Here is a 21,483-nt window from a genome sequence, read left to right as displayed (position 1 = left end):
TCCTAATAACTTGTGATAAGCACGGAGCAAGCAGGTCAGAGAAATAAATCTTAAGTTGCTACGGTTAGGTTAGTGACTGCAGCGTAGCCTAGCCTGTAGTGACCAAATACACTAATATCCAGAGTGATCTGGATAAAAACCACACGTTAGCAATGTGTGCCATACAGCTGCTAACATAGCTCTCCCATTTCAGATCTTACTGTCTCTATATTTTGGTAATTCCTTTTTACCCCCAAAGTGTGTCTGTCACCAAAGAAGAGACAGGTTAATGACTAGACACTAAAAATATTTGCCGTTAAACACAATAAATCTTGTAGATTTTTTTTTTTTACTGTAGAAAGCTATTAGCTTGCACCAATTTGGTTTTCATCTAAAATATTGCTCTAATATCTAAGCTCACACTCTGTAGCAGTGGCTCTTCAGAAGAATTTTTTTCTTTATAAAAATACTTTACAAGTGTGAAAGTGGTTGTATAGTCATACAATAGATTCATCGCAGGTTTTAAATTGTTTCCTCAGCGTGTTAACCCACGTCTACCCTGGGGAGTGCTCTCTCCTTTCTCAGTGTGCTGTCTCCACTTCTGGCCCATGCCTGACTTACAAGGCATTGCTTCTCATCCTTCTTCCCTAGGGAGGCTGCCAGGATTTTCACGTCACCTGAAGAGTGAGTGAAAGATTAGATCCTGAGAAGACGCACACTGAAATGCAGGTGCTACCATTCATGCCACACAGCTCTAAATGGCGTAATAAATCGAGTAAACACTGTCAGACTACTCAGGGGCCAACTACTGAGACTCAGAATTAAAAATGTATGCAGACGTATTTGTGCTGGGAGTAGAACTTTTACTCAAGTTTTAGATGAAGGTGTTCCTAAAGACTCAAAAAGAAAAAGGAGCTATCTGCTGGGGAGACGACGATGATGCTTCTGAACTCTGATTTTATCTATTTCATTTTAAAATAAGGTCCTAAACAGCTGAACTTAGAAAGTCCAGAGTCATGGAAAAGATTGTGCTTTAAGACTAACTTAGCACATAGCAAGGAGAGTGACCGAGTTCCAATTTAGGAGTTGCTGCTTCTGCTTCATTCCTTCTTTTAAGGCAACTACTGTAGATAGTTTCCTCAGTGCACTTTACATTAGTATTTCTGTCGTGAGTGCTATTGTTCTCATTAAATGGTGCATCAAACTATGGCTTGCTACTGTTACCAACCTAATTAATTATTCCTAAATATAAGTCCATTATGATTCATGACTTTGTTTAGCAAGTAAATCCCTTACACAGAGATACTAAAATCAATCACATACTTGAAACCAAATTTTGTATTTTCTCCCCATAAAATAGACAAAAAGCAACCAAAGCCAACTTCCTTAAGAAGTTCTTTAAAGGCCAGCTATGATAACACATGGCTGTTCTAGTCTAGTTCTCTGGAGATGGAGACAAGAGGGCCAGGACAAGGTCAGAGCCAGCCTAAGAGCTACACAGCAAGTCTGAAGGTGACTAGGCCTCATTAGACTCTGCCTACAACAAACAAAATCAGACAAGCAAAAATCCCAGACTATTCAAAACTCAGAGGTAGCAGAACGAGTGAGGGTCAGCTGGCTGGCTCAGCAGGGAAAGATGTCTGCCAACAAGCCGGAAGACCTAATTTCAATCCCCAGAATCCACATGATAGGAAAGAAGTGAGCTGTGATTTGCTCCTCTTCCACACTAAGACAAATGGTGCTTAAAAAAAAAAAAAAAAAAAAAAAAAAAAATTAAGGCACAGGGAAAGGCTATTTTGCAATAAAGTTGAAAAACTTAGGGTTATGATTAGGATGTTTGTAATTAAAAAGAGTGAACTAAAGCTAATTAATAAATTGATGTTTAGGACTTGTCACCCAAACTACTGGCATCATGTACTCTACTACCCATTCTCTTGGTAAGAGCTAAGTTGCCCAACAGAGAAGGACAGTACAGAGTACCCTATATCTGGAGGCAGTCTGTCCTCCCGCCCTTTCTGGAGGCTATCTAGCCATTGCCACCTACATGGTGAAACCGTACACTCGATCAGCCTCTTCTCACTCCCTCAGTGCAGACAGCTATAGACTATCGACTCATCTCGAAAGGCATATGAGCTAATAAATCTAATTAGAGTCACTGCTGTAGAGAATAACTTGTGTCTATATGGATGTTGCACCTGTCAATAATAAATCTGATGGCCTACAGCTTAGGCAGGAAATAGGAGGTGGGACATCCAGGAGGCAGAAAGGATTATGGGAGAGTGCAAGGTGAAGAATTCACTAGGGAAGATGTGACAAGACAGATGCATGGTACCTGAGCATAGGTAACCAGCCGTGTGACAGAATGCAGATTAGAATGAATGGGCTATTTTAAGTTATGATCTAGTGTGGGAAGAGCCTGGCTATATGGCCAAGGTGTTTGTAAATATGTTTCAGTCAGACTCTTTCTTCTGGGAGCACGGGGCTGAGAGGAAGAGCCAGACCTAAGTTCTACAAGTCACTAACATGCATTCCTAGAATCCTCGACAGAAGAACAGCCTCTTACCTTAAGCAGTTGCTTTCCAATTGTGGGGCTCATCTTCTCATCCACCATGAGAATCACAATTCCTCTGTCATCCATCCCTCTCCTTCCAGCACGACCAGACATCTGGATGTACTCACCAGAGGAAATCTGAATACAACATTGTCAAGTTTAGGACAAAATCTGGTTAAAAAAATATATCCTGGTATTTTCTCCTACTATAGAATTTACAAATAATTTACACATTTCAAGATATCATTTAAAACATAAACTTTTGGAAAACAAAGATGAAAAGTTTGTGAGAATCTTATGAAACTTAAAGTTCAGTTCTCAACTGACTTAACTCTGCATTAAACCAACGGTCAACTTTTAATATCCAGTTAACCAGTTACCAGGAAATTTACAAGCATACAAAATAACTTTCAGTTAGTATGAAAATAAAATATCAAAACTTAAGAATGCTAACTACAAAGCAAATTTAACAACTGTAACTTATTTAGCCACAATAGTTTCTTAACCTTCAAAATTAAATTAACATGAAATTGGCCTTTGCTAAAGAATAGTACAACTCTGTCTAGGCTGTCTAGGGCCTAGAAGATTCATTATCAATAAGACAACGCTAGTGGAGAAACAGTCATATACCCTAGATTGTCCAACAGAGGCAGATGCAGAATCATCTTAAATGTGGCAGCACCAAACCACCTGAACAAGCTGCCACCATTTCTACATGTGCCTGTGTACTTTTCCTCCTCTAAAGGAAGTCCAGGTATTTGCTGGTTTTTCTTTTGCCTGAAGAAGAGTTAAGAAGCACTGTTATAAGAAAACACACTACTGATAGCCTAGGGATAAGGAAAATACCAGAAAACAACAACAACAACAACAAAAAAGACTATAGGTAATATCAGGAAAATTTTAAAAGTAGCCTAATAAAATCGGAGCAGACTCTAAAAGGCATTTTTATATTGTAGTACATCTTTAAGAAATTCTTTTTAAGTGTGTGCTGGGGCTACTAGGATGAGGGCTTGCTTGGCATGTGCAAAGCTGTAGAAAGAAATAACACTTTTTACATGGTCTAGCTCAGTAAGCATTATCAGTAAGTTCCTAAAGAAAGCATACATAGCTACAGAACCACATCCAGATGAAGTAACTAATGAGTTTCAAGGTCTACATGCAGAACTACTGGCTCAGAAAGGTTCTGCAACATCATCATACTGCTAAGTTCAAGGACTTCAGTCTCTGGTTTCTGTACATAAAGGATTTGGTAGTTCCCTCTTTAGGGAAAGCGTCACGGAGGAGTAGACGAGGTAACTATTTGATGGAGCAGCCCTGAGGTTCACATCTACCCGCACTGCTGAGTGACGGTTTAAAGCCGTGGTTCTCTACCCTCCCGATGCTGTGACCTTTAGCATAGTTCCTCATGTTGTGTGACCTCCAACCATACATTTATGTTGTTATTTCATAACTGTAATTTTGCTACTGTTATGATTCGTAATGAAAGTATTTGTATTTTTCGGATGGTCTTAGGTGACCCCCATGAAAAAGGTCATTTGACCCCAAGGTAGAGAACCCCTGTTTTAAAGCATGTCACTGGAAACTTACTATTCCTTCAAAGATTTCATAAACTTATAGGTACAGATGACAGTATTCAGAAATGACGAGGGAGAAATCAATCTGATTTGGGGTTCAAGTTTGTAGGTATAAGATGATACTACCATGTGTGTGCATATGTGTTAATGTGATACATATACTGGCTTAACACTATTGTTAATTCTTGGAAGAATTACTGATATATTTTGCAATTACTACTGGCATATAAGTGTTTTAAAAATAAAGGTAATTTGCTAATGGAAAAAAATTATACTTCGCCCTTAAATTTATCATCATTACTTTTTAGGAATTTGATATTATTGCAGGAAACTTCACTAAACTGAAAAAAGAAATCACTAATTTTGAGAGAAAGGTTTAGGTAAAGAGCTATCTATTTTTTTTCCAAATGGCAGACAGAGAATCTTGGGATCAATCTGTGCTCACACTGCACAGTGTTGGTCACTTTCTTCTCATGGCCACTCATGCTCTACAGCCTGCCTGACAATACTCCCCACTGTCGCCTACCATAAGGACTATCTTCTCTTTTAAGACTTCTGCATGGACTTCTGTTCTTTAAAATGAAAAGGCTTATGCACTTGTTTGTGCGTTTTACCTGCACTTATGTCTGTGCACCATCTGTATGTAATACAGTGCCCACACAAGTTAGGAGGTGGAGTCACAGACAGATGCTTGCATGGGTGCTGAGGATTGAACAGCGGGCAGTACTCTTAACTGCTGAACCATCTCTCCAACCAGGCCTGTCATCTGTTCTTATGCTGTATCTTTCCTACAGTATTACATAGAACAGACAGACATCAAGTGGAATTACTTTTGTGTTTGAGGTAGGGTCTCTCCCTATGTAGCCCTATATAGCCTAGAGCTCACTGATACAGTCTAGATTTTCAGATTAGGGAAACTCCACTTACATTTGAAGCTCTTAATTCTCAATGATATGAGTCAAAGTCATAATGTGAGATAAAATAAAGATTAGTTATTATTTTAAAGTACAAATAATTACTTACCCATCTAAAATCCTTTCCATCATATTTACGGGCATTTGTAAATAAAACGGTTCTAGCTGGCATGTTAATTCCCATAGCAAAAGTTTCTGTGGCAAATAAGGCCTAAGTAAATAAGCAATTATATCATTAATTAATGGATTTTAAGGTAATAGAGTATAAATAAAAATAGCATTAATTTTTAAACTTAGTTCTTTAATGAGGTTCTATAAAAATAGGATGAATTCTGGATTTATTACAGTATTTTACACATATAACTATTAAGTAATATTTTTCTTTATATTTGTTAAACTTATTAATCCAGGGATTTTTTTTTTTTTTTTTTTTTTTTTACATCCCAGTCCAAGCAAATGGAGAGAACACATCTGGACTAATGAACAAGGATGAGGCAACAGAGTATCTTTCTAAATGCAGCCAATTTTCCTGGCTTTTTCACTGATAATGAACCAGTTCTGAAGATCACTTCACAATTAGGTTCCAGGACACAGACTCAGTGAAAACTGAATTTTAAAATTCTAAGACTTTATCAACAAAAACAGTTGGCTTAGGCATACAAAGCTTTATGTCAATAAAGTATTTAATAGGGGCTGGAGAGATGGCTCAGCGGTTAAGAGCACTGACTGCTCTTCCAGAGGTCCTGAGTTCAATTCCCAGCAACCACATGGTGGCTCACAACTATCTGTAATGGGATCTGATGCCCTCTTCTGGTGTGTCTGACAGCTACAATGTACTCATATAAATAAATAAATCTTTTAAAAAAGTATTAAATATTCATCAATAGAAAAGGTAAAACACTTCATCAACTCAAAAGGACACTAGTCATTAGAAAATGAAACATACATATGCCAAAAGAACATAATGCTTTCTCTTGCCAAAGTCACATAATATTTGAATGTATGCTAGTGAACATTTCTAGGAAATAATGAGACAAGATGAACTTTTACCTTTTACTTTATTTACAACTACTTTTCTTGAACTCAACAACCTGCAATAATCACTCATACTCTTGAAAATAGGTCCAATAATCATCAAGCTTAGGAAAATTTACCATCTACAGCAGAACATCAACAAGGTCTTACTAGGATCTGGGTGTAAATACTGACTAACACATCATTAAAGTACTGAAAGTTTTTCTTATAAATATTCTTCCTAAGGCTGAGGCCTCTTAGGATAAAACCCAAGGAAATGATTGTGCTCTGAAGTTGTTTCCCATTTCTAAGTATAGGCATCAGTCAGTTTTTAAAAAACAATCAAAGTAGACTCCTATCCTATCCTATCCTATCCTATCCTATCCTATCCTATCTGACTCTCCTAAAACATTCCCGTTCCTAAGTATAACAAATAATTCTTATCTAAAGTTACACTTTTAATCATGGATGTAGGAAGACCAGTTATCTAGTCAACTCCATGTCTACTATTTAAATAGCACATTCTATAAAACTATACTACAGTCAGGTGATGTCACTTACAAAAGACACTAAATAACAGAATCTTCTATTTATCCTCCAAAGTTATAACCCTGATATGCCATTCTATGAGAGATCAAGTTTACTACCTAAGTACTCCACAAAACCTTCCTAAGGCATTCTGTACAAAAAACAAAAACAAAACCAGAAAGCAAGACAATACCTTTATCAATCCTTCAGAAAAGAGAATTTCTATAGTTTCCTTCAAAATAGGAAGTAAACCACCATGGTGAATACCAATCCCCCGTTTCAAAAGTGGAAGTACATGTTCAACCTGAAATTTTAGAATAATATCTATGTTATAAGGAAAAAAAGAATTAAAAATGTTAAACCTGAAAAAACATGTAACTAAATAAGAAAACATTTGTATTTAAGTAATTATTCTTAAAAACCTCTCCAGAATAAAAGCAAAATCCAACCTATATTCTTACATATTAAATTGAAACACAATGTGGCCTTCCTTTAACTTTAACATGGTAATCATATTTAAATAATTATTTTGCTGCATCTAAGTTTTAAACATAACTTTATCTCCTACACAAAAGTCTGAGCTGTGACAGCAGAGACTATCTGTAAACTAGCATGGAGATCTGCATTTACACTTGCCACTGCAGAGGACAGCAAGCCCATATCTCTTAAATAAATTTCTTAATAAACTCAAAAGATCCTGGCAGTTAAACTCTAGCCACAGCACATTACACTGTAAAATGTACTTCCTTTAAAATCAAAAGACTACATCCTCATTACTGCTGCCCACTCCACACTGTAACGTGAGGATAAAATGCATGAAGTCATATGCAGCAGCCACTGAACAGCCACCATTCACCTGGAAGGGAAAAGTATTTTAAACTTTTCTAAGATAAGACACCATTTTAAAATGTCAAGAAACATGCAGCTGCAGCCTAGGGTAAGGTAAATCCTCTACAAACCAAGTATCCTCCCGCAAAGCACAGCGTGACCTCCCTCCTCTTGCTCTAATCTAACAACTGTCACGCACTACCTTAGTTAAAAGGACTGTACTCTGGATGCATAGTAAAACCATATGGAGAGGCTTTAAAAGAGTCTTCCAACTAAGATGAAAATTAGACCAATAAAGTCAAAACCTCCCTGGGAGTGGCACCCAAGTACTAGCATATTTTAGGTGCCCAGTCAATTCCAACAGTGAAAAGAAAATTATGAACAACATTAAAGCAAAGGAGATGTTTAATTTCTGAAGAATAGATTGATTTTCATTAGGTACATTCTCTTGTTCAGTACTCATATAAACTGAGAAACAAATCTTACTTGGCACCTTTTCAATGATTTAAAACATATATGAAGGTGTTGTTTGAGCACATAGGCCAACATATGTTGCCAAAATGCAATAAAACGAGTATGAGTTAATATCTGCTACCTGCTAAAATCCTTACTTACTGGTAGTAACTCACCTGAGGGAGCTTTTTATCTTCATCAGACAAGCAGTCAATTGCATTATTAAAAACTTCTTCAACCATCTTCTTTTCTTCATCTATGAGAAAAAATTTAATGGCACATAAACATTAAAATGACTCAGTGGTACTAAACTGTACTCATTAAAAAGAATAAGACTTTAAACAGGGGGCGGGCATTCAGAAGCCATGTGAGTCTGTATGGTGAATGACAACACTGAACCATTGCAGGGAAGCAGATCAACTTTGCACATGCTTATATAATCCAAGGCTTATATAATTTGGTGGGACTGGGAGTAGGAAGATCCAGGATGAGCAAAGGTCAGTGGCTAAAGGGTTAGGGTACTGAGATGCCTCATTAGCATGGGAAGCACCTCAGGAATCTCAGGTGCTGGCTGAATGGGTACTTACTGGGACAAAGGCTTCACGATAGTGTGCAGGTAGATGCACATGCTGTGTGTGTGTGTGTGTGTGTGTGTGTGTGTGTGTGTGTTTTGGGGGAGTTGAATTCCGAAGATCAGAGAAGGGAAGCCCTGTCATTGAAGGGAGTCCTCCATTATGAGCTCAGAAGGCTATTCAGTCAGTTGTAGACTTTGACCTTAATCAGCAGAGTTTCTCCACAAAAGTCAAAGAATCAGTATTTTTTTCAGCAACCCCACATAATACAATTTACTGTCCTCAAAACATCTAGCAGCTTTAATTCATAAAAACATTAATAAAATCAGTAACAAGATTAAAAGGTTGAGGCGGGACTGCTACCATCAATTCTAGGCCAGCTAGGTCTACAATAACAATAATTATACCAAAGTGACTGAGGGCAACACTCAATTCTAACATCTGCAGGTTCCTACGGACCTGCCACTGCTCTGAGGTAACGGAGGCTTAGTGCAGTAAAGCACTGCACTTAACTGCAGAGTAACAATCCCAAAGCCCATATTGTTAGTGACTTTCTTTACTGTGTCAACCAAGTAACAAATTCTCAAAAACTATTTGATATATTAATCAATATATAACCCTGAGTCTTAAGAATACTCACAACTGGTAATTATAATACTAAAAGTTATAAGCAAAGCAATTTACCTATCATCTCATTTTTACCCATGGAAAAATGGACTTTAAAGGACATAAAGAAAACATGCTTAAGTTTTCATCCTGTTCTGAGACAATGTCTTCTCCGATGTTTCCCAGCTGCTCTCACATCCAGTCCTACTGCTTCAGCCTCCCTTGTGCTACAATTACAGCCCTGCGTCTCCACCCCTAGACACAACTAAAATTAATTTTATATTACTCAAGATTTATTATTTGGATTATACACACAATAGGTAAAAATGAATAGCTACTGAGCTGGTAGTCTGAGCTTGGTTATGCTACTACCCAGCTGTACAGCTAAGTGAGATACATTTACAGTGAACATACACTTGCTGCGTGTTTTATTTGAGAAATTTGGCATACTTGAGACAAAGAGTGGGTCTAGATTACTGCAAGAATAAACAACAGTACTTTCAATAAATTATCCTAACCAAGAGGCCCACCCTTACTGAATGAGAGACACATGCTGTAGTGATACAGTGCTTGGCCATCATACACCAGGCCCAAGTAGAGATGGAGGGTGAAGAAACTGAGAGAACATTATAAAGATTTTGCAAAGATGCTGAGTACAAACGATTATGATTATAAGCAAATTGCATATGCTAATATACAGCAAATATATTACAGAAAATTTATTTTAAACTACTGAAGATACACCATTAAAATCATGTGGAAATTATCAGTACCTGTGTTGAAATCTAACTTAGTCATCTGAAGAGCATACGCTTCACAGTCCTTCTTACTAAAACTGAAGATAATTACAGGCTGAAAATTTCTTTCCATAATCATCTTCACAATCTTGAACACATTTGATGGACCTAAAAAAGGGTAAATAAATCACACCCTAAATTAACGTAAAATGGAGAATAGATCTAAATAAAACTGTAAAATAAAATTTAGAAGAATTTTACAATAAAAAACAAGACAGAGACCGTTGAAGCATTGTTGGCTCTGACATTCAGAGTAGAAGCATTATGACAGAGAGTAAAACTAGATTTAGATGTCACCAGCATGAAGAACTCTGCTTTTAACAGACATGAGCAGTAAGTGGAAAAAAAAAAAACAACCCCAGTTCACTACAATATGGAAAAAACTCTCAAGTTATCTCTTTGACATAGGTCTGCCCGGAATGTAAGAACTTTTAAAACTCAACAAAGACAATCCAATTTATAGTAAGACAATGGAAGTGCTAAAGAAATGGCTCAGCAGTTAAGAGTCCTTGTTAATCATGAGGTCCAGAGATGGAATTACAGCACTTGTGACAAGTGGCTCATAAACAAACTGCAGCTCCAAGGAACCCAATGTACTTTTCTGGCCTCCAAAGGCAAAAATACATATAGATAAACACACATGTAAGATAAATATTAAAACAAAATTTAAAAAAATTAAGTAGACAAAGGATTATAGTGATGCCATTATTAATGAAGCATGTAGTAAGAGGTTTAACATCAGTGACCACAGATGAGGAGCACACTGAAATACTACTTCACTTTCATTAAGATTATAGTCAAACAGACACAACTAAGTATCACTCTAGAGGTGGAGGAAAATGGTACTCAAAAAAGCTCCTCAGAGGAACAGCATGAAACATGCCAACTAGCATATGTGGCAGTAATTGAAAGGTTAAATTTCCCATGATTCATCAATTCTCCTAGGTACATACCCAGAAAAAAAGAAAACACCTATTTTTACAAAAACTTGTAGTACAAGCAAAATGTTTACAGTATTATTATGCATAATCTACAAAATAATAGAAACAACTGCAAATACTCAAATACTATATATTCTCATGACACAATATTATTTGATAGCATACACTCAGAGTGAAATACTGACACATAGTATAATCGTATTAATCATGTCATTCAAAGGAGTCAGCCACTGGTTCTATTTTTATGAGACATCCAGAAAAGTCAAATCCATGGAGGCAGAAAAAGAGACTAATTGAAAAAGATTAGTTAAGTCTGTGGCGTAAGGAGGAAATGATGAGGAATGACTGCTAATGCTTGTGGCCTGGGGAGAGAAGTCAGGAAATTTCCTTAGAATTGGGTAGTAGGAATGGTTGCACAGTTCTATGAATCTACTAGAAATTATCACATTGCATTTTAAAATAATGAATTTCATGGTATGGAAATTATATGGAAATTTAAAGCTGACTCTGGCAATAATTGTGTAATCATGTGAATATATCTGAACCCACTAATTACCCACTTTATGTGGGTAAACTGTAAATATGTAGTTTACAGTTTACCCACATAAAGTGGATAATTAGTGGGAAATTTAATTACATTTAAATTAATGCCATGTAAGAAAAACATATAGCCCTTTATTCATCCAAATTTGTCATATATCATCTAAATCTTTACAAAGCGTCCTCAAAGAACATCAAATAAAAGACAAACAAACAATTCAGATATTCAAACAGGTAAACTTCTGTCTAAAAGCTAAGTTCCAAATTACCTTTTGTTCCTCCTTTCCGTCCCTTCTGGTCTCCTTTGGCCAAATCACCTGCATCCCGAAGCACTTGCATTGCAGTGTTAAAATTGTCTTCTCTGAAGTCACCCTAGAATCATATTTTTGTCTATGTAACTTTGCAAATAGTTAATCAAGGGTAGAGAAACGATTCAGTGGTTAACAGTATGTATAAAGTACGTATAAAGTATGTATGCTCATCCAGAGGGCCTGGGTTCAGCTCTAGGAAAACATAAAGACTCACAAATATTTAATCATAATTTAAACATTTCTTTCTTTCTTTCTTTTTTTTTTTTTTTTTTTTTTTTTTTGGTTTTTCGAGACAGGGTTTCTCTGTGTAGTCCTGGCTGTCCTGGAACTCACTCTGTAGACCAGGCTGGCCTCGAACTCAGAAATCCGCCTGCCTCTGCCTCCCAAGTGCTGGGATTAAAGGCGTGCGCCACCACCGCCTGCAATTTAAACATTTCTTAAACAAAGTTTCTCCAAAGAACAAAAAAAAATTTTTTTTATGTATGTGAGTACACTGTCGCTGTCCTCAGACACACAAGAGGGCAATGGATTCCATTACAGATGGTTGTGAGCCACCAAGGAGTTGCTGGGAATTGAACTCAGGACCTCTGTGAAAGATCAGTCAGTGCTCTTAACCGCTAAGCCATCTCTCTAGCCCCAAAGAACAAACTTTAATGCAACAAGAATTTTAACAAAGGCCATTTAAGTGATTTGTGATAACAAAATCTGTTAAAAGAGAACTGAAACTGGGAACAAGAAAAATTATCTGGCATATCAGAGCCCTTGTTCTCCAGGCATTTCAAGTACTGTGAATGGAAGAAAGTAAATTCATGTGTAACATAAGAGTCTCGAATATAATTTGTTTCTAAATTGTCATCTTACTAATTTGACCTCAAACTCCTGGGAACAAGTAACTTATCTGAGCTTCCCCAGAGCCAAGACTTGAGGCGAGCACTACCACAGCATCATCAGATACTATTTAAATAATTATTCTTAAAGAGACCAGAGAGAGAGAGAGAGAGAGAGACAGAGACAGAGACAGAGACAGAGACAAGAAAGGGACAGATAATGTGTGTGTTTGTAAGAGGTGGTTAATATTTTTCTCCAGTTCAAAATTAAGGAAAAGCAATATATAATAGATGACATTACATAGACATGTGAATTATTCTCTTACATTTTCATCAACCACAAGGTGAAGTCCATCACCCCCTGCTGGAAATATGTAGTGTTGCAATGGAGTAGGTCGATAATCAGTATAAATTACATGACAGGGCTGTAAAAGAAAAGAATTAGAATTGTATTTCATGGCAAACTGTATATTTGATCTACTCAACAAAAATAAAATTTGAGCTTAAATATTTAACAAGAATGTAACACTTTCAAACCACTTTAAAGCTAGGCTAGTGAAAAATGGGGGGAAACAGGTCTACTAGTTCATAGTGCGATCTAATGCGTAATTCACCAGTTCCCTAATTAAGGCCAAGAAAATGACCTGAACTCCAATTACCCATTCTCTCATCCTAGAGGACCATAAATACAGACATTGCCTCTTGCTACTCATGTGGCCAATGTGGTGGGTGAACAAGGCACCCCTGATACATAAAAACAAAACTCTTGTAGCACAGGGGTATTTTAGAACAGCAGAAATCTAGCTCCATCAAAAGAGTCACTGAGCTTGTTTTTACAGAAGCAACAGAGAAGGAGAATGAGACTGGACATCGAATACATAAAGTTCACGAGGGTAACTAAAACAAGGGCAAGAAAATAGAACCAATATCCTGTCCAGCACTCATGAACAAGTATTTGTGGTACGCACAGTCTTACACTGACATCCAAGTGACAGTAGAAATGCAAAGGACACAGTGTGAATGTATTTTCGTAAGAGTTAGCAAATCAAATGCTCAAGAGATGAGTAGGCTTTTCTGGTGTTCCTTGGAAAAACTCCCCACTGTGTACTTGGTGCTCACTGTCAGCATAAATGTACATTATTTCCAAACCTGGTAGATCATCAGGATTAACTTGGTAACTTTTAGAAATCAGACTTCAAAGCCCAACTCGTAGAGGCTTAGCTATGCTGGACTGGAGCTGCAACTCAGAAATGAACGTTTCTAGCTAGTCTACTCTGTTTGATAAGCACCTTAGGGGTAGATTCCCATTAAACTGCCTTCTTTATCCTTAAGAGCATAAGAAAAATCTGTAAGAACATGGCAAGCCCAATCAGCAACAGTTTCAAATAATGAAGACACAAACAGTGTATAAAGTACCTGTTTATGTAGGTGGCAAATCCACTCAGCAAACTGCCGAGCATTTGGAATAGTAGCCGAAAGAAAGACATAGTGAACATTATCTGGAAGCAAAATAATAGTTTCTTCCCATACTACACCACGCTCTATGAAACAAAAATATAGTTTGGAATTTAGTGTTAGCTAAGTGATAGCAGCTAAAATTATTTTCTCGTAAGCTTACTAATTGAATATGCAAACTACTCTACACAAATATGTTTTTTTGGCCACACAGCCATACTGTAAACCTACTTCTGTTCATGACTCTATAGAGTAGACACAACAGTAAGCCACCACACACAGAATGGACTCTGAGAAAGCAGTTCCACACTGTAGCCTTCTGATTAACAAGCAGGAACCCCAGTGCCAAGGCAGCTGACAGTATTTCCACTTCCCGTGGAGAAGTGGAGGTGAAGGATGTCTAGGACACTGCAGCAGAACATGACAAGTCATGCTACTACTATTCCACACGGATGACTTCTGGAAATGATAGGTGGATCTGGTGATCAGCAGATTCAAAATGGGTGTAGAGCTCTTAAAATGTCCTATCCTATCTTTAATTAAGAAACACTAACTACACCTCTAAATAAGATTCATTACTTGTTTCATAATATATACTTTAAAAAGTATTTTAATAGCCTAATATCAATGACTTGAAAATACTTAGTTGGGTTTTTTATACAGTTTCAAAGTTTTGCATATCGTTTTAAAAAATAATGTCTCTGTTTCATGTTATTTCTCTTTGCATCTGAATATTTATTTTAATAATCAACTTTTTCTTTGAACTTTCATAATACTATGTCTAACTTCTTTTAATCACATTTAAGTTTGATTAACACAAGATCTGAGTAAGATTATTTGTAGTACTCAGTGTTGTGTGTGTTAGTGTGTGTGTGTATTTGTATGAATGCATGTGCCATGGCAATTGTTTGGAGGTTAGAAGACAACTTTCAGAATCAGTTGTCTAATCCTAGTATTTGGATCCTGGGAATGAACGCTAACGTAAAAGCCCTAACCCACTAGCTGGCCCAGGACTCACGGTTTTTAAAGCAAATAGAAAATATGCTGAGAAGTATCTGCAGGAATTTGGCAAAGGTAAAGTGTTGATGCTTTCTTACACTATTTTTATCATGAATACACAGATCAGCAGTTCTCAACCAGTGGGTCACAACCCTTTTGGGGTTGCATATGAGATATTTACATTATAATTCTAATAGTAGCAAAATTATAGTTATGAAGTAGCAATGAAATGATATATGGTTGGGGTTTACTACATCAGGAACTCTATTAAAAGATTTCAGCCATTAGGAAAGTTGAGAACCACTGATATAGACTTAAAATAAAAACTCAATCTCACTTTAGGTGTTTACATATAAAACATTAGCTTTTAAATGTTAAATTTCCTGGTATATCCAAAATTGCAACCACATTTATTTTTGAAGAGATATTATTTGAGACAGTTTTGTCTTACTTGCTTATTTATTATTTCCTTTTTTTTTTTTTTTTACAAATATACATTTCTAGGTTTATAAAACTAAATTAACTTAAAAATGACTGTTATGTTTGTAAACCAGGAGGTCTATACATTTTTCACATTAAATAATTACTGAGAGCCAGGCAGTGGTGGTTCATGCCTCTAATCCTAGCAGACCCAGGTGATCTCTGTGAGTTTGAGGCCAGCCTGGTCTACAGAGGGAGTTTCAGGACAGCCAAGGATACACAGAGAAACCACGTCTCAAAGGACCAAACAAAAAAGTAATAGTATTATAATGATGATGATAATTACTCAACTCTTTATGTGGGGAGGAGAGCAAGGCCTTGCTGTGCAGCCTGGATTACCACTAATCATTTCTTCCTATCTCTGCCTCCCCCATCTCCCTGTCTCAGTTTCCCAAGTGCTACTTTTACAGCCATGTACCACATCTAGCTGCGTGAGCTCTCTTTAAAAGCAAGCTATTTTTTAAATTCATTTGCTGTGTATAATTTTACCCAATGAATATTACTACTTAAGGAACTAAACTTTAAGTCATACTGGGAATATTTTATCAGGTTGTCCACAATTTGAATGTGTAATAGATTACTGGAATTCCAGGCACATAAAAACTGAAAATCCATCCAAAAATTCTTACTCAAAATTATTAATGGCATTTTTAACAAAAACACATGATGTTTATCTCAACACTATTATGAAATATACCTGAATCTCTCATGTAGTGAATTTCATCAAATATGACCCATGCAACTTCTCGCATCACTTCAGAGCCTCTGTACAGCATACTTCTCAAAATCTACAAGGGAAACAGATTTAGCAGGACTTTAACATAACATCTAATAGTTAGTCAAACACTAATTTTTTAACAACGAATTTCTGATATGTTATGCCTATCTTTGACTCCTCATTACATGTAATCAGATATTCATAAAGATACTGTTATCATTCCTATTATTCCTTTTTGAAATAGGAAACCTTTCTGTGCCACATCTTTCCAAGGTTAACATGAGAGGTACTTACCAAGACATTAGATCTTTATAGTGTCTATGTTTCTGTCTCACAATGGATACACTGTAATTGTCTTTACTTTTAAGAGTTAAAGAAAATCTTCAGGTAAAGGGTTTTAGAACAAATAAAAACTTAAACAGAACTCCAAAAAGTGAGTTATCCCTTTTAGCAACTGTCCAACCTAGAAGCAAATTTATATACTATTATAAATGAAAATGAAAAGATACTATGTATTAAAGTCCAATTAAGGGCACTGTTGAGATAGCTTAGTGGGATCAAAGTTTAAGCCCCAAAATCCAATGCAGGGTGAAGGGAGAGAACTAAGTCCACAAAGTCCTCCTCTGGCTTTGATACGTACAGTGGCACGTCTGTCTCCCCCACATTATACAGGGTAATACATACACACACAAACTATTTGTTTAAAGTATCATGGTCAGTAAAGATAATCATGTCAAAACCATGTAAAACTTAACAATGATTAGAAAAAGCTAAGTATAATAATGAATATATTTTTTAAGTTGACTATTGTAATAGTCTTACTGTAATAATACCCAGGCACTAAAGGAGAAAAAGGCACTAAAGAGTCACTACTTGTATGAAACTATGTATTCAAACCTTTGAAACTATACATAAGAAAAACAATTAAGTCATAGTAGTAAGAATAAATATTAAAATACTTTTTAAGGTATATTGTATTGGCAAGTAATAAATATTAACTTAGAGATTAACTTAGAGCACTTCGTAATAATTATGCCCTTTTCAAACAATTCTATTCACAAATATTTATTATATTTTATCTGAAAAACAAAACCAGGCTATACAGTGTTTGACTAGATATACACTGACTAAACTAAAAAGAAAATGTTTAGATGAGGCACAAAATAAATTACCTCTGTAGTCATAACCAGACAAGACGCTGTGGGATTAATAGTAACATCTCCAGTCATCAGTCCGACATCTTGAAACTCTTCATACATTTCACGGTATTTCTGATTACTTAGAGCCTTAATTGGGCTGGTAAATATTACACGCTGTTTTTCTCTTAAAGCCAATGCAATAGCATACCTAAAAGTATAAAAAACAGTAAGTATGACTTTTAAGTTTTCTGCACATTCATCTGTAATCTGTTTACTATAAACTATTACACTATAATCATGATTTATCTGAAATGAATCATTTAGACTACTAAATGAACAAGGACATTTTAACTTTAGTCACTTCACTACCACTGGTTTGTCAGTGAATACCCTATTTTTTGCTAGAAAAGTCTTTGATTCTACTGATAGGCATCTAAAAGTCCATCACTTCTGTCCATGCATTTATATAGAAACAGACTACAAGTAATAAGAAAACCGTAAGTGGGGTGCATTTTTCTTCCACAATTTCATAAATGAGTTAATCCAATATGTACTATTCTCCTTCATATAATATTTAACAAATCATTTCTTTGCTTGAAATTATGATAGGTTCTGTTTATCCAACAGTTCTTTTCTAAGTATTATGGAATTCAAAACAGTAGTATTTTTTTGTATTGTTTTGCTTTTAAAACTCAGTTTAGTATTTCAATACAGACCATGAAATTAAGATTTAAGAGAAATACTGTGGCAGAGGCTTTTTTAAAGATATAGTTACTACCCAAAGTATGCTTATCACATCAGAATTTTTAAAAAAAGTTATAAAATTAAGAATTGACCAATTATGATTAAGTAGTAACAGTGAAAATATATGGAAAAGTGAATACAGAGGTATTACATGATCTAAAATACTGACTTTTTAACAACAGAAAGAAATAGGAAACAGGAAAATATGATCTGTACTTAAGGAAAAACAGACATACGGAATTGAATGAGTGGGCCCAAAGGTTGAAATTGGCAGAAAAACAGCTTGAAACCGGCTATACATAGAACAGCTATTAGAATGGCATCCTTTAAAATATAGAAAACTATGTTCTAAGAATTAAAAAGAAATAGGACAACAGTTCTACAAACAGGCAATCTCAACAGGAAAATGGAAACTCTTAACATGTAAGCAACTGAAAACTCTACATAGATTGTGGGCTGAGGGATGTAGCTTAGCTCAAGAGTGGAACACTTGCCTAATGTGTACAAAGCCCTGGGTTTGATCCCAGTATTACTAGAAATAAAAATTATGCAGAATAAAAGGCAGAAAAATAACAAAATGGATTGGAAAGATGGTTCAGTGGTTAAGGGCACTGGTTGTTCTTAGAGAGAACCTGGGTTCAACTCTTAGCACCCACATGGTGGCCTAATTTCAGGGATCTGATACCCTCTTTTAACTTCTGTGGCCTCAGGCAAAATACAAAATAGAGAAAAAAGTAAAAGAAAATGAAACAAACACTATCAAACAACCTTTAAGGCATGAATTGGAAGTCCAAAATGACAAAGACATAAAACAAAAACAATGAAAAAAATCTTTAATAGCTAATAGTGTATAAATTTGAGATTATGATTAGCACTAAAAAATAAGTGAATTGACCTTCCAACAAAAAATCTACTACATAAACTTTAAATGCCCATTAGAAAAAGATAGATCTCAAAACAATTACTTTATCTTCTTTCTTAAGAAGCTAGAACAGGGGCTGGAGAGATGGCTCAGTGGTTAAGAGCACAGTCTGCTCTTCCAGAGGTTCTGAGTTCAATTCCCAGCAACCACATGGTGGCTCACGACCATCTGTAGTGAGATCCAATGCCCTCTTCTGGTGTGTCTGAAGACAAATACAGTGTACTCATACACAAAATAAATAAATCTAAAAAAAAAAAAAAAAGAAGAAGAAGAAGAAGAAGAAGAAGAAGAAGAAGAAGAAGAAGCAGCAGCAGCTAGAACAAAAGTGAGAAGAATATAAACCAATGAAATGAAAGCAGACAAAAGCCAAAGAGACAGAAACCTGGGTTTTGTCAGATCAACATAATAATAGACCCCACCACCTCCAGCTAGATTAAGGGGAAAAAGGCAAAGAAACATTAGTCTGATACAAAACCAGAAAAGACAATAATAAACAAAACCCAATGTGCCTCAGAAATGAAGATGTGATATTTCTTAGCAAAATCTTAGTTCATCAACTCAACAATATAATACAATTATACATCACAGCCAAATGGAATTTATCTCAGGATGATTCACTGGATACCCATCAAGACATTTCATTGCAGTACAGGAAAAGGCAAAATTCGTTCCAAATCAAACAAAACAAAGGAAACCCACGTCATTTCAATCTTTGTAAGTAAAAAGATTGGATTCTGTAAATTCATGCAGACATGAAGAATGAGAAAGACACTAACTGCAAACTAGGAACAGGAGTCATTCTTGATAGAAAAACAGTCATGAAAAATCTGCAAGTAAGTAACATGCTTAATAATAATAACAAAGCCCCTATTTTCCCAAATACTGGGAACAAAGGAAGAATGGCTCTTAATTACATCCATTAAAATACTGTAGGAACCTTCCTGTCTGGGCCAGGGCACTGAGCAGATCTTGGGTGGCAGCTCTGCCCCCAACCTTCAAGAACCCAGAGGAAGCAGGGATCCCAGGCGCTCTAACTCAGGCAGTATCTTAGGTAAGCAGACAGCAGGGCCCGCCCTAAACAGGGAGTAACCGGGACCCACCGAGGACTCAGGAAGTCACTCCCAGCCCCGGAACACTGGTTCCTTTCGGTCTGGGCCAGGGCACTGAGCAGATCTTGGGTGGCAGCTCTGCCCCCAACCTTCAAGAACCCAGAGGAAGTGGGGATCCCGGTCGCTCTAACTGGGACTTAACTTTCTAAGACTAGTGTCTTAGAAACTAGTTCTTGGATCTGAGGCCTGGACCAGACCTCTGACAGGTCTACTATTGGGTGGACCCTGGATTCCACCTGAGACATACTGGAAGGTCCACTCAACCCAGAGCCACAGAGGAACAACTGAACTCAGAGCCTCAGACAACATATCCTGAGATATTCTAGAAGAGATACTGCACCCAGAACAGCAGACACCTAGCTGGATGGCTACCTTGGAGACACCATATCCTGAAGAATCCTAGAGATCCCACTGTAATCAGCTCAGCTGGAAAAGATCACAGAGACATCTGGACCCCTAGAAGATCAGACACAAGCTAGATAACTGGAAAGGCAGGCTTCAGTCAGAGACAGTAAGTACAGGCAGCACAGATGGCAAAAGGCAAGCGCAAGAACTTAAGCAACAGAAACCAAAGTTACATGGCATCATCAGAACCCAGCTCCCCCATCAGAGCAAGCCCTGAACACCCCATCACACCAGAAAAGCAGGATTCAGAATTAAAATCACTTCTCATGATGATGATAGAGGACTTTAAGAAAGACATAAATAACACTCTCAAAGAAATTAAGGAGAGCACTGGTAGACAGATAGAAACCCTTAAAGAGGAAACACAAAAATCCCTTAAGGAATTGCAAGAAAATACAACCAAACGGGAGAAGGAATTAAACAAAACCATGCAGGATCTAAAAATGGAAGTAGAAACAATAAAGAAATCACAAAGGGACAATACCATGGAGATAGAAAACCTAAAGAAAACATCAGGAGTCATAGATACAAGTGTCACCAACAGAATACAAGAGATGGAAGAGAGAATCTCATGTGCAGAAGATACCATGGAAAACATTGACACAACTGTCAAAGAAAATGCAAAATACAAAAAGCTACTAACCCGAAGTATACAAGAAATCCAAGACACAATGAGAAGGCCAAACCTAAGGATAATAGGTATAGATGAGGGGGAAGACTCCCAACTTAAAGGACCAGTAAATATCCTCAACAAAATTATAGAGGAAAACTTCCCTAACCTAAAGAAAGAGATGTCCATAAATATACAAGAAGCCTACAGAACTCCAAATAGTTTAGACCAGAAAAGAAATACTCCCCGCCATATAATAGTCAAAACATCAAATGTACAAAACAAAGAAAAAATACTAAAAGCCGTAAGGGAAAAAGGTAAAGTAACATATAAAGGCAGACCTATAAGAATTACACCAGACTTCTCACCAGAGACCATAAAAGCCAGAAGATCCTGGACCGATATCATAAAGACCCTAAGAGAACACAAATGCCAGCCCAGACTACTATACCCAGCAAAACTGTCAA

General features: G+C 36.5%; 1 protein-coding gene across 1 annotated transcript in view; it reads right to left on the bottom strand.

Moving 5' to 3' along the window:
• Nucleotides 1-21,483, bottom strand: part of Mtrex (Mtr4 exosome RNA helicase) — a 68,550-nt gene that overhangs the window by 28,210 nt on the left and 18,857 nt on the right. The window contains exons 6-15 of the mRNA XM_034523325.2: nt 17,260-17,434; nt 16,067-16,157; nt 13,852-13,976; nt 12,762-12,860; nt 11,567-11,669; nt 9,793-9,924; nt 8,018-8,097; nt 6,754-6,864; nt 5,128-5,229; nt 2,543-2,668 (exon numbers count right to left, since the gene is read on the bottom strand). Coding sequence (XP_034379216.1) covers nt 2,543-2,668; nt 5,128-5,229; nt 6,754-6,864; nt 8,018-8,097; nt 9,793-9,924; nt 11,567-11,669; nt 12,762-12,860; nt 13,852-13,976; nt 16,067-16,157; nt 17,260-17,434 — 1,144 coding nt within the window. The remainder of the gene's footprint in view (nt 1-2,542; nt 2,669-5,127; nt 5,230-6,753; nt 6,865-8,017; nt 8,098-9,792; nt 9,925-11,566; nt 11,670-12,761; nt 12,861-13,851; nt 13,977-16,066; nt 16,158-17,259; nt 17,435-21,483) is intronic.

Source organism: Arvicanthis niloticus, chromosome 19, assembly GCF_011762505.2.
Source record: "Arvicanthis niloticus isolate mArvNil1 chromosome 19, mArvNil1.pat.X, whole genome shotgun sequence".
In the NCBI taxonomy this organism is placed as follows: Eukaryota; Metazoa; Chordata; class Mammalia; order Rodentia; family Muridae; genus Arvicanthis; species Arvicanthis niloticus.
This window is presented reverse-complemented; position numbering and strand designations above follow the sequence as displayed.